This window comes from Ctenopharyngodon idella, chromosome 22 (assembly GCF_019924925.1).
Source record: "Ctenopharyngodon idella isolate HZGC_01 chromosome 22, HZGC01, whole genome shotgun sequence".
In the NCBI taxonomy this organism is placed as follows: domain Eukaryota; kingdom Metazoa; phylum Chordata; class Actinopteri; order Cypriniformes; family Xenocyprididae; genus Ctenopharyngodon; species Ctenopharyngodon idella.
In genome coordinates this window covers 8,033,657-8,047,626 of record NC_067241.1, presented here as the reverse complement: position 1 = coordinate 8,047,626, position 13,970 = coordinate 8,033,657, and the positions used below count along the sequence as shown (strand labels likewise).

Below are 13,970 nucleotides of genomic sequence, written 5' to 3'. Positions count from 1 at the left end.
TCAAGATCCACACCAGTTTTTTTTTTTTCTTTCTTTTCCTAAGACACCTTTATAAAAGCTACTTAAACGTCCTAAATAAGCCTTGGCTAATCTAAGCCCTGACTGAAACCAGGCCCTAGAAATTCCGTCACATAATTAGACGCCCCTATTTCTATAGCAATATTTACCCATTAGGTCAGGGCCATAGCTAGAGGGGAGAAAGGTGGTGACGATTCTCGGACCCCCAACTTTTTGTGAAGCACTGCAGAGGGGGCATCTGTAGTAACTAAAGGGAGCGATGACATAACGCAAAGCGCACACACACACACACACACACACACACACACACACACACAACCAAGAAGCAAATGGGCAGATTGGCTGGGCAGTCAAATTTATTAACACATTACATCAAATTCAGTGAAAACTACAGGTTTAAACAAGCAACAACAGTGAGGGTGTCTCAGTAACATGATACATTTCAAGTCACCAAAATCAAACCACTCAGGTACTAACTTTCCAAAACAGGGTTGTGCAGTAGTTTATGCAACAGCAATAAAAAAAAAAAAAAAAAATCATACTTTATTACTCCCTGAAAGCACCTTCACGCACCATTATCACCAAATTAATATTTCATTTTTTCAGGATACTGGCTTGTAATAACTACAGGAAGCATACCGAGTTAAAGCTAGGAAAATTATGAAATGACAAGGTGAAATGGTCTTTTAAATGATGGTCAGAAAATGTCAACTGGAATGCACTCTGATTTAATCCAAGGATACACTCTGATAACCTTACAAACCTTTAAACCCACTATTAATGCAGTATTAAAGATTTCAAGAAGGCAAACCTGATAATGACGCAAAATGAAAGCATTTCACAGCAATGGGCGACACTATTGACTATAGTGCACAAGTTAGAGAATTTTCACACACTACAAAGTTAGGTATATCTGCAAGTTGTGAGCCTCTGGAATGACACGGATGTGTGGTGAGCTTGTCTCTTGGGTCTGAGTTAGGAATGGAGAAAGAGGAAGGGTGTAGCTTAGGGTGGTTCAAAGAGTTTCAGTTGGCAAAAGTACGCTTGACGGCAGCAACGATACATTTGGCACTGATGCCAAACATGTCCAGAAGCTCCTGCGGTTTGCCGCTACGAGGAACATGGCTCACGGCCAGCCGGTGCACCACAATGCCAGGCTCTTCACCCACTGCAGACAGGACAGCCTCGCCCAGACCACCTACAATGAGAGCACAGGAACCAACATAAAATACCTCTCACAGCATAAGGGGTGTGGACAGGGAATCTAGTTGTCCCATCTGATCTTGATGGTTTTTCACTTAAAAAAGCAGCTCACCCTCTTTGTAGTGGTCCTCTACAGTGATCACCCTTCCTCCTGTGGCACGAGCACTTTCCACAATAGTAGAGGCATCCAGGGGCTTAATGGTGAATGGGTCGATAATCCGAATGTTCACACCTGGCAAACAGATAATATATTTAACGGTTTAAGTTTTTTTGTTTATTTGTCAGCAGTAAGGCTCTCTTCATGGCGAGAACAAAGTGAATAACAAGTCATACAATTAACAATAACTACATAAGACATTAATACAAGACAAAAATTATAAAATACATTTGGTGATACTTTATATACATCAGTTAAACGCGTCTCTGAATAAAAATGTCTATTTACATTAAGACATTTGAGCTCAACAGCTTTGAAACATGAGAAAAAGAAAGGAATGTGCTTTAATAATATAATTAACTAAACTTACATTACAAAGTTACTTTTTCCATTTTCTAAAATGAAACTGAGGTACTGTTAATGACTTATGTCCTATTATGGCCAGCAGGCGCTGAACAAACCTTCTTTGGCCAGTTGTTCATATGCTTCCAGAGCCTCATGCAGTGTTACTCCAGCTCCAATGACAGTCACCTGATCTTTTTTGGACTGCCGCACCACCTACAGGACAGAAAGAGAATTGTTAGTAAACTGTTGTGAAGCAGACAGTTTTTTTAGCTGCCCAACAGGAGGCCTCATTTGCTCACTGTGTCACTAAATGGATTACACTGAACTGAGTTTCAGCATGGCTGCTAACTTTAGCCGTCCTTGCAGTAGTATGAAACTAAATTTAGAAACTATGAATAACATTAAAAGTGTGCTCTGATCTATTTTTTTATTTTTTTTTTTTTTATTCTCACCTTGGCTTTGCCAATTTCAAATTTCTCTTCAGCATCATAGAGGACTGCAGTGTCAGGTCGACTGGTGCGGATGAAACAGATACCCTGAAAGCAGGAAATAGCATTAACACTGAACCAAAAAACAACAAATTAACTGGTGCCAAAATAATGACTGTACTTGTATAAGACCATCAAGTGGAAACCATAAACCACACCCTTGTATTGGCTGCAAGTTCCACAGCTCTCTCAGTAGATACTCCATCACTGGGGTAAAACACTGTGCATGTTGGAACAGCGCGGAACATTGCGAGATCCTCCAGTGCCATCTGTGAAGGGCCATCCTCACCTGGACAAAATTAAAAATAAACCATTCTATATTTCAGATAAAAGAAAAGACTTGACTATGAATTAAGTCCAGATAAAAACATCATGATGCCTTACCAATGGAAACGCCACAGTGAGAGCCGACCAGGTTGACGTTAGACTGGGAGATCGCTGCCATACGGATGTGGTCATAGGCACGAGCAAAGAATGCGGCAAAAGTGCTGGCGAATGCAACCGTGCGATCACGAGTGGCACAACCAATAGCCACACTCACCTGGATAGCAGCATAATTAAATACATAATATTAGATAAATTATATGGATCTTTTATGTAGCGTTACATTTTATAAAATAAATCATATACTTGCACTTCTGTTCAAAAGTTAGGGGTCAGTAAGATTTTTTTTTTTTTCTTTTTTCATTTTTGTCACTTACGTTTACCTAGACTAAATTTATTTGGCCAGAAATACAATAAAAACAGTAACAGAAATATTACTATTTAAAATAACTGTTCTATTTTAATAGATTTTAGGAAATAGTGATAAATATATTTTTGTAGGATTCTAAAGTTACGCATTTAAAAAAAAAAAAAAAAAAAAAAAAAAAAATCCTCAAAAAAAAATGAAAATCTTACCGACTCAAAACTTTGAACCGTAGTGTATATTTAGTAATATATTTTAAAAACAGTTAAAATCACTAAAAACAACAAACTTAATACATACTTCTGGCTCAATTTATTTTTAAAGAAAAAATTTAGATTTTGACTCTAAATGACTACGTTTATGCAGAAAGGAATTCTCTCACTGTGGGAAATCATGTCCTATTTAGTAAGCACTTGACATTGATAAATATTAGTCAGAAAGTGAATAGTAAAAGATAACATTTTAACAGAGTGAGGTCAGGTATTTACAAAGCACTGTATGAATAGTGCACCACACCTTCAACGTATCACGAAGTGCTCCACAAACACAGTTTACAAACCTATTCATTCATGACACACACTGTCAGGTTTTACTTTTGCTTTGCCATCATGACTTGTTCATTATTAGTGCAAAGGGAAGAAAAATCCAGTTACACACCATGTTCTGCTCGGCAATGAAGCACTCAATGTAGCGTTCGGGATGGGCCTTCCTGAAGATATCAGAGAAGGTTGAGTTCTTGGTGTCACCATCCAGGGCCACCACACGAGGGCTGGCATCTCCCATCTTCTTCAGGGCAACCCCATAAGCCTTCCTAGTGGATATCTGAGTGGCCAAACAAAAGCAGCTGCTTTATAAAGCCTTCTTTTGAGGAACTTTAGAAGACAGGAAGCATTTGCTCAAAGAAATGAATCCGTCAAAACTCCATCAGCTATGAAGTATAATGTCTCAGTTCATCACCTTGTCTCCGATCTTGTATTCTGGAGCTGTGAGCAGGTGGATGGGGGTGAGGTCGGCTGGAGCAGCATCATCATTGGGCTGTTGAGGGTGGAGGGGCTTATTGGGGGACTGGATCTGACTCAGAAGGTCATTAATCAGCTCATCCGCACGGTCTTTAGGCATAGGCTTCCCATGCCAGTTATCCAGATCCTCAATGCCTGAACAAAAGAACAGGTTAGACAGTCAAGTATGAGGACTATCATAATAACAGACATCATTAATGCTGATCATCATGCTGCTGGTCTTGCAGTACAGGATATCATTAGTCACCTTTGAGGCCTTTGCCCTTAAAAGTTTTGGCTACAATGGCAGTGGGCTTCCCTTTTATTTGTTTGGCATGCCACATAGCCTTGCACAGCTCCTCCACATCATGGCCGTCCACCACATAAGTGTTGAAGCTGAAGAAACAAATTGGTTACATGTCACAAACAAAATACGGGCAAGGAAAATGAAACAGCAATATCTGGAAGACCTACCCGAAAGCCTCGCAGCGCCCCTTGAAGGCGTTCACGTCGTGCTGCAGTGGTGCTGCTTCACTCTGGCCCAGACGGTTCACATCAATAATGGCCACCAGATTGTCAAGCTTGTAATAGGAGGCAAAAGCCATGGCTTCCCACACAGATCCTTCTGAACACTCACCATCTCCCATCAGGCAGAACACACGGTAGCTAATGAGACAGTGAGATAAGACAGACGTGTCCAGTTACAGCACAATCAAATTATCAGCAGAAAGCAGTTCTCCTCTATAAGCCCTATTCAGATGGGGCTAGTTTTCTAAATGACGTTCGAGTTTTTTTATCATTTCTTATCACTCGATGTCTGTGACTTTGTGTACCAATATCTCCATGTTTATTAGAGGTGGGAGTGTGTTTTCTAGATGTGGGCGTTACAGAAGGTCATCTGCTGTGCTTTCATGCATCACGTATGACGTATACATCTTAATTATTGATATAAAAACCCTATTTAAAGGGTTAGTTCACCCAAAAATGAAAATGTCATTAATTACTCACCCTCATGTCATTCTACACATGTAAGACTTTCGTTCATCTTCGGAACACAAATTAAGACATTGTTGATGAAATCAGATGGCTCAGTGAGGCCTCCATTGCCAGCATGAACTGTTTCAAACTTCAGCATGAACTGTTTCAAATATGTTTTTAGCACCTTAATGGATATTGAGAGGTGCAGTAACATTGCTGGCAATGGAGGCCTCACTGAGCCATCGGATTTCATCAATGATATCTTAATTTGTGTTCCGAAGATGAACGAAGGTCTTACGGGTGCGGAAAGACATGAGGGTGAGTAATTAATGACAGAATTTTCATTTTTGGGTGAACTAACCCTTTAAATGAACTTCAGGTGAGTTTATAGAAGTGGCTGCTTATAATAAAACTGCATAAGTGAGCAGAAAAATGTAGCCATGTAGACTTTCTCTTACCTGACATTGATATTAAAATGGGCAGTCTTAGCAGTTAATCTGGCTCTATTATTTTATTTTTTCATAGGACACCATTATATTGAAATTATAATTCTAAGCATGCTTTATGTGCACAAGATTGGTACACAAACAGTAGCTCAGGTAGATCAAAAAACGCATGAGAAGCATTAGGATAATACAACATCAGCAATCACAGACATTCCGATGGGATTAGATTTCTCAGAGGACCAATTCAGTAAGCTGAAAACAGTAGGTAATTTGCTCTAGAATTTTTATTGATGTTTGAGGAAAAACACAGACATGGCAGATTTGGATGGGATTTAAAAAAAAAAAAAAAAAAAAAAAAAATTACGCCTGTGAAACATTTCTCTTACGTCCTCTGGGAAAACTAGTTCTGTCTGAATAGGGCTTATTACTGAGATCAAAATCTTGTATGGACTTGATCACTGGCACCATACCAGCATGAGATTTTTTATTTGGTGTACACTAAATGACTCGCGTAGTACAGTGGGTCATGGTATGAAAAAGAACAAAATAAGATGCCATGCTCTGGGAGAACATGCATACCTAGATTTATCGAAGTATTTTCCGGTGTAGGCCATACCGCAGGCAGCACCCAAACCCTGGCCAAGAGAACCTGTCGCCACATCCACAAACGATAGTTTCTGAAATAGAGAAGCAAGGTTATTTTCATGGTAACTGGTTATGTGAAAGACTTGATAAACTCAGACAGTATGATTTTATTTTAAAAGAAATGAATGCCTTTATTCATATACTTTTATTCATGCATTCAATTAAGAGACAATAAAGGCATTAACATTACAATTTCTATATCAAGTAAATGGTGTTTTCCTGATCTTTCTATTCTTCAAACAATCCTTAAAGAATGCATTACGGTTTCACCAAAAATATTAAGCAGCACATCTGTTCTCAACATTGAAAATAATGTTTCTTAAGCACTAAATCAGTATTAGAATGATTTCTGAAGGATCATGTGACACTGAAGACTGGAGTAATGATGCTGGAAATTCAGCTTTGCCATCACAGGAATACATTACTAGGGCTGGGTACTGGCACAAATTCCACGATTTGATTTGATTTGATTTCAGTTCACTTCAAGCTTGCGTTTCTATTCCGAATTCAATTAAGTGGGTTATGTATCAGGTACAGTACTTTGGATTTTGGTAAGTTGTACCGTGTATTTCAACATACCTTCTAATGTTCATTCATGCTTATTTCGTGCTGTAGCCAGTAGTAAAGTGGAAAAGATGATCAGTTCAGTTGCGCTCCATGCTGCCGCTCTGCTTGATCTGAGGCGCTACAGCGATCAGTCACGGCACATTAAAGAGCGGCAAGTGGCATTTATCATTTGAATTTCATAAATAAATTAACAGAATTTGAAAGCTGAGACTTTGTTTCATATCCAAAGTAACACAGCACAAAGCTTATTACGATTTATTGTAATAATAATTATGTAATAATAAATAATTGTTATATGGGAAGCAGGCTACAAAGTTGTTCATTTAACAACTGAAAACACCATAGACTGAAAGATCGATTCTTGGGATTTAAGAACCGATATTGGTTAATCAAAATGAGAACCAATTAAAATTGAGAAATTGATATTTTTAAGTGAGCCCTATAAAATACAGGTATTTGGAAGAACGTCAGTAACCAAACAGATCTCACCGCCCATTGACTACCATAGTATTTATTTTTCCTACTATGGTAGTAAATGGGGGGCGAAATCTGTTTAGTTACTGACATTCTTCCAAATATCTTCCTTTGTGTACAGCAGAACAAGGAAATTTATACAGGTTTGGAACTGCTTAGGTGAATTTTTAGGTGAACTATCCCTTTACATGGCATTTGTTTTATAATATTGGTTTGACTAAAATGAGAAGAAAAGCAAGATACATTTCAAGGTTCACATTTAATTCAGGGCAATTTTTTTTCTTTTTCAAGACCTATTCAACTGTCTACCGCAGTCAAATTAAGTAACAAAAGTAACAAAACAGTAAACCAGAATAATACAACTAGAATAATCTATGCATATATTGAATCAATTTGATTAAAAAAAAAAAAAAAAAAAAAAATCAATTTTTAATTGAATTGTGACCTCAAGAATCAATCTGAATCTAAGATTCCCACCCCTAGTGTATATGCGCTGATAAGAGTAGTATTACTCACAGGAGTGGGGTGACCCTCCAAGTCAGAGTCGACCTTACGCAGGTTCAGCAGCTCAGACTCTTTGATGTATCCAGCCTCTGTCCAGGCAGCATACAGAATGGGTGCAGCATGACCCTGAAAACAGCAAAGTGAGTAGTGGGAGTACATTTAATCTCTCAGTACTTAGAGGAAACTAAAAAGTGCAATGAAGCTCATAACCCAACACAGAACGACAGCCCACCTTGGACAAGATGAAGCGGTCATTGCAGGGGTTACGAGGATCGTCAGCTTTGTAACGCATGGTGTGGAAGAACAGCACTGACATGAGCTCTGCAGCGCTGCAGCACGAGGTGGGATGTCTGAGAGAGGTAACACACATCAGTATCATCAATCCATCCATTCATCAACTATTAACCATCAGCTCAAACATGCTGGATGTTAAAGACCAATCAGACGTGCAGGTTATCTTTCACTAGAAAAACTAGAACATGATTGCAAATGGTACTAAAGGGCAAAAGTTGCTACTGTCATCATTGGGGTTTGAGGTGTAGTAATAGACCTTATCAATGACTTCAGCTACTGCCAAAACAGGCACATAATATAGAAACCATATAATGATCAGTAGGGCTGTAGTCTCTAAAATTCTAATACAGGGACTACAATGCAATAGGATAAATGACTCGAGCCATTACACACATCTTGCTTATTTTTTTAAGGTATAAAGCTGAAGTAACAGAACGTCAACATTCATTCTAAATTTGTGTATTTTTAAGCTTGAAAGAGTCATTCATTGTAATCGCATGGAAAAGAGCGACTTGCACATTATTCTAAATTTCTCCTTTTGTGTTCCATTTAAATCAAACAGGTTTGGAACAACATGAGGGCAAGTAAGAGGACAAACTTTATTTTCTGAGTGAATGGTTCCTTTAAGTGAGTGTGAGACTTACAGAACAGTCAAGCAAATTAAATTGCAGCACTGGTTACTGTTTAAAAAAAAAAACAAAAAAAAAACAAACAAACAAACCCAAACATATAGATGACCAAGTTTGTACTTCAATTAAGGGTGCAGTACAACAGTTAGTTTATCTGCTTGTTCCCAAAGTGACTTAAATTGACAAGAACTTTAAAGTCAGAGTTTGGAAAGCACTCATGCAATTGAGTGGTCACAAATCTGTCTGTTGAAAAACCTGTTATAATTTAATTGTGAGTCAAAATACATGCAGTCTTATGTTATTGTTCAGTATATATATATATTAAAAAAAAAAAAAACAACAAAAAAAAAAAAAAAAAAAAAAAAAAACACTTTCCACCAGACATAACACCATTGATGAATTACCATCTTTGTCCTATAGTGTGACTCATTTAGGCTGAAATGAAAAAATGGAAAAGGGGTTAAAAACAAATCTCCACCGAAAGGATTCAGAATGAAGGATTAGATTTCAAAAGGTAGACACACATCTGTCATAATCAGTACTTCCTTGATATCTTGTTTAAACCACTACATGAATACTAGTGATTATACTTAAGAGGGGAAAAATGGACATCATACACAAAGAGAAATGAGAAGGAACAGAATACGAGGAAGTGTCACAACAGTTAAAAAAAAAGAAAAAAAAAAAAAGAAGTAGTATCAGGTAAGTTTCAACACTCAAGGAAATTCCTATACAAGATTTACAATGAATGAAAGGTTGTTGCATGCCAGCAAGGGTGTGTGCAGCATATTGTAAAAAATTAACCCTCTGAGGCACAGTTCAAAAGAACAAAACCTTCCTTTTTCCTTTGATATAATTAATGTTTCTATCCTCTATACATTTAGAAACTCCCCTTTTTGAATTTAGTTCATGTTGAGAAATGACCATCTGTGGCAAAAATTTGGTCAGCCTCAAAAAAAAAAAAAAAAAAAAAAAAAAAAAAAAAAAAAAAAAAAAAAAAAGAGAGAGAGAACTGCAGAGATTAGGCAATGTCAAAGCAAAGCTTTCCTTTTATGCAGGCTTTATTTGAAACTCTCCTTATCACCACATACTTGAAGCTATGGTATGATGAAAAACAAATCAAAAGCATGGTTTATTCATGGAGGTTAACAGCACCTTAACCCACAGCACAACGGATATCACGAGTCCTGCACGCCTCCACGTGACAACCTGTAGGTGAAACGAGCAGCCACGAGCTAGCAGAGTAAATTAATTAGTTATGGGAGGTCCGAGTCATTTCTGCACACCAGTTCTTTCGAACAGTTCGTTTCAAAGAACCGGTTCAAAAAGAGATCCGACTCAAAAGAACAATTCGGACATCGCTAAAAATCAATCACTTGCAACTCAGCGCGTGATGCATATAACTTGAACGCAATGGTTAATTTAGAATTTACAAACACTGACACTTTATAATCCCACGTGCAGCCCCACATACCCGTGCTAATTATAGGGGCGATGAGAGCTAAGCCAATTTTCACTGGTCATTGCTTTGAGGCCACGATGAGCTAAAAAGCTGTCAAATATATTTTGAGTCTCTCGTGTAGTATTAGGAGCAAAAAAAAAAAAAAAAAATTAAATAAAAAAAAAAAAATTAAAAAAGGTCGAATGGTCCGGCCCTCTTGCCAAGTTCACGTGTTATGCAGGAACGTTAAGTGAACATTTGAGATAAATGAGCGAACACAGTTGCAAACCTGACCTAGAAAGACGTTAAGAATGAATTTTAATAAGTTCAGAAAATTTTACCCGGAGTTTGAGGCGCATGTTTCCTTGATGGAGTGAATCCTGAGCTTGTTCGCGATGTCTTTCAGGCCTTGCAGAGTTTTCTCGTCGGGTTTGTGATAGCTCATGTTTCAGCTGTGTGGGTAAATGAGATGAAGTAAACGCGAGTGCTGTAACCCAAATAAACTCTTCTGATTCTACGTTAATCTGTAATTACTGAGATAAACGCAATAACCACCAGAGCCGAGCACGGTGTGGGACGCGGGTAACGTGGTGCGCTGTAGCTTTTAAGAGAAGCGTTACGTCAGCTGTCAACTCATCCGCTGAGGCGAACCATTGGACGAAACGCTTTTCGCAACAGGACAGCAGTAGACAGGTTGCCAGATCAGGGTAGAGACCGCAGACAAGCAAAACACTGTTAAATCTCGCGTATAAGATTGGGGCGTGAGAGAATTGAGTTTGTTTTTTTATACTGAAGTAAAAGCTTCATTTGCACACACTGTTGCATTGTTTAAATGTTGCAACTGTTGGAAACTGAAGGAGTAGCTGATTTAATCAATGATTCGTCGAGTCATGATGACAGGATTGAGGAAAGGAGTGTGAAAACTATTTAACCCTATGTAGCCTGCTGTGTCATATTAGATAGACGAGTTTCTAAGGCCTCAAATTACCAAGAAAACTTCTGAAAAACACTATCTTCTACATGCCCTCCTCTGGATAGTTCATAATATTTTAGCAAGTAAAGGCCTTTTAATATTTATTTTTGTGAAATCTTTGATGTTTTACTAGATTATATATATATATATAAAAATATTTTTTTAATAAAGAAAATCCAGTTAGCACTAAGACGTTATCGGGAGACATTTATGTTAGTCTAGGTAAAAAAAAAAAAAACTGCACCAAATGGCATATTTTTGTTCAGTTTGGACCTTTGAATAAAACTGATGTGTTTTTCCTCCATGAGCTCCATATTTTCACTTTATCATACTATATAGACCATAAAAGCCTAATGTATCAAATATGATACAAAACATGACACACATGCAAAGGGTTTTTTTTTTTTTTTTTTAAGATTTTTTTTATCTTTTCTTTTTTAAAAAGATTTTGTCTAGACGTTCAATAAACTGTCCATTAAAAAAAAGGAGATGTTTCTGACTATTTCCTGTCAGGCTTACAGGGTTAAAAACAGGATCTGCCCCTTTCATGTGGTCAGTTATAAACAAACGAGTTGAGGAAGTGGCATTTTTTGTTCTCTTGGTAGAATACCAAGTGTGTGACATTGCAGAAAATAAAACATATATGTAGATAAAAACATGAATGCATGTACAATTATGTTAAGATGCGTTCTCTTCATGATAGGCATTATATTAAAGTGATATGCACCCTGTTATCAAATCTAGTGACACATGCTATTCAGTATCTTTTTTTACCAACAGCTACAGCTATAAAGACCACATCAGAGGCTATACTGCATGAAATGAAACCAAAACTTTTTTTTGATAGTAGATTTTATTGAATATAAAATTATATTTACAAGTATATTTCAATGTAACACAGCCTATTCAGTTATCCTCTTGATCTTCAGCAAATTCATCTTCAAATTCCTAAAAAAAAAAGGCATTGTTACAATGTAAAATTTAAAAATATTATCTGAGAAACTTTTATTGACACAAATAAATTGAAAAAAATGAAGATAATTAACAATAGCATATGCCCTAAACAGTTTGCGCACCTTCTCCTGGGCCGCAGACTTCTCTTCAGCTGTGATGGGATCCTTGTCCAGGCGCTCAAGCTGGGGGAGATGCGAGATCACATACATCCTGTAATCGTCAGTCTTCGCTAAAGGGTTCTCCAAGAGCACAAGGGCCTTCAGTGTTTGCCCGACACTCACAAGATTTCGCAAAGCCCTCATAGAAGATATAAGGTTCCCCCTAAAGGTGTGAAATAGAGGGTTATCAGAGAGTGGTAATTAATCTGTCTATATTAGTGAAACACATTTGCTTCCTCAGTTTCAGCCAGACTGAGAACATACCGAACGTGGTGTGATTGTATTTCTGTTACCTGACATTAAGATACTTTAGAGATTTCATATTGGGGCTGAGTCCATCCAGTGATTCTAACTGGTTATCTCTGAGGTGAAGAGTGTTGAGATTCTCAAGCTTCTCCAGACCCTCCAATCGTTTTAGGTTGTTTTGAGCCTAAATAGTGGGGTGAAAGTGTCAGATGGTAGTCCTAATCAGCATCATATACTTTTTATCTACCATAAACAGCAATACAAGCAATTGTACCAGATACAAGTGGCGTAAATTGGGGAGGTAAATGGCATCTGTAGTTTCCAAACAATTTCCTCTGAGCTCAAGAGTCACCAGATTGGTTAGATTGTGATATTCCAGGCCCTGCATGTTCTGGATACCATTACCTACAAATATAGACATGAAATGTTGCTGTTTAGCGCTGCCGATGAAGCTGTATAGTTACTGTCTAGTGCAGATTACAAAGAAATGTGGCCAGTGCCAGCTCATATGTATTGAATCACATACTGTATGTAACATATAGCTAAATACACCACTCTAGATTGGCTGAAAGAAACTTAATGGACCTAACTAACCAGTGAGATTGAGGGTTTCCAGTGCTGGGCCTCCAATGCCCTTAACATCAAACAGGCGGTTGTTGGCAAAGCTGAGCCACTGTAGGTAAGTGAGCTGGCCAAACGGCTGACCCTCGAACCTCTGAAGCAGGTTACTGTCTCCCTTCACCCACAACAGCTGAGTGAGGCCGGCCAATGGAGAGAAGTCTGACAAATGATTGGAGGAGATGTCCAAGTAGCGCAGATGGATGAAGGAGCTGATCAAGGCCAGGTCTGTCAGACCCCTAGTTTAGGCAGGTACAGTGGGAACCAATTTTAAATGAGTAGGCTCAACTTTGTGATTTACAGTAAATCTGCATGGCAATATGTTGGGAATGAGAAGAATCTCCCTTACTTGCTTTTAAGGTCAAGTCTGACATAGGCATGAGACAGACCATTCCCTGTGCGACACAATAAGGACAAGCTTTTCGCCATCATGTCCTGGGTTAGCGGACAGGACTCTAGCTGGTAATAAAATAAGAAACAAAAATGAAAATCATGGACAATCTTAATGTCATCTGATAGCCTATTAATTCTTTTTTATTTTAATTTAATATAGTATATGTTAATAAGATTAAAATAAAACGCATAATACAATCTTGTTTACCTTATCCTCTCGTCCTGAAATCTCCTTCTCTTTCCCTTCATCCTCTTCCTCAGACTCTGCTTTCAACACCTCATCTTCATCAGAGACTGACATTGTTCTGCTGTCTACCTTGTGGATCAACTTTTCACGTGTTAAAATAAATGATTTGACATTTAAATGAATAAATTCGTTCACATCATCAGCACGCTAGCTAACTTTAGCTTTAGCCACTAAACTAACAATATAGGTTGTAACGAAAAGAAACAACTTACTCTTATACAGTTTTAATCAAAATAATTGAGTTAAAAAATAATTAAATTTGTAGATCTGAACACGTTTTGTCACTCACCTCGCGCTGAATCGTGTTTATGGCCGTTACCATAGTAACACCATGCGTCTCTGTACTACTGAGCGCCTAAATATGCATATGATGCGTTTTTTTATCTCGCATGTGAATATTTATTATTTGCTCAAATTAAATGCTTATATTACAAATCTTGACCTTGATGGCAAATCTAAAAACAAAGCTGACAAATATTTCAGAAGAGCAAATGTTTAGTAAATAA

General features: G+C 37.8%; 2 protein-coding genes across 2 annotated transcripts; both read right to left on the bottom strand.

Annotated features, from left to right (window-relative positions):
* Positions 1–356: 356 nt before the first annotated feature.
* On the bottom strand, positions 357–10,497 carry tktb (transketolase b). The gene is made up of 14 exons (XM_051880810.1): positions 10,217–10,497; positions 7,744–7,861; positions 7,524–7,637; positions 5,901–5,998; positions 4,372–4,563; positions 4,166–4,293; positions 3,857–4,053; positions 3,557–3,721; positions 2,596–2,752; positions 2,370–2,500; positions 2,176–2,259; positions 1,840–1,936; positions 1,334–1,453; positions 357–1,216 (listed from the first exon to the last, which is right to left on the bottom strand). The coding sequence occupies exons 1-14, from the start codon at positions 10,318–10,320 to the stop codon at positions 1,044–1,046; spliced, it is 1,878 nt and encodes a 625-aa protein (XP_051736770.1). The 5' UTR covers positions 10,321–10,497; the 3' UTR covers positions 357–1,043.
* Positions 10,498–11,682: 1,185 nt separating this feature from the next.
* lrrc23 (leucine rich repeat containing 23) lies at positions 11,683–13,733 on the bottom strand. The gene is made up of 7 exons (XM_051880821.1): positions 13,426–13,733; positions 13,174–13,283; positions 12,801–13,063; positions 12,481–12,611; positions 12,254–12,390; positions 11,925–12,123; positions 11,683–11,796 (listed from the first exon to the last, which is right to left on the bottom strand). Exons 1-7 carry the CDS (start codon positions 13,516–13,518, stop codon positions 11,755–11,757), a joined length of 975 nt encoding a protein of 324 aa, XP_051736781.1. The 5' UTR covers positions 13,519–13,733; the 3' UTR covers positions 11,683–11,754.
* Between the last annotated feature and the right edge of the window lie 237 nt (positions 13,734–13,970).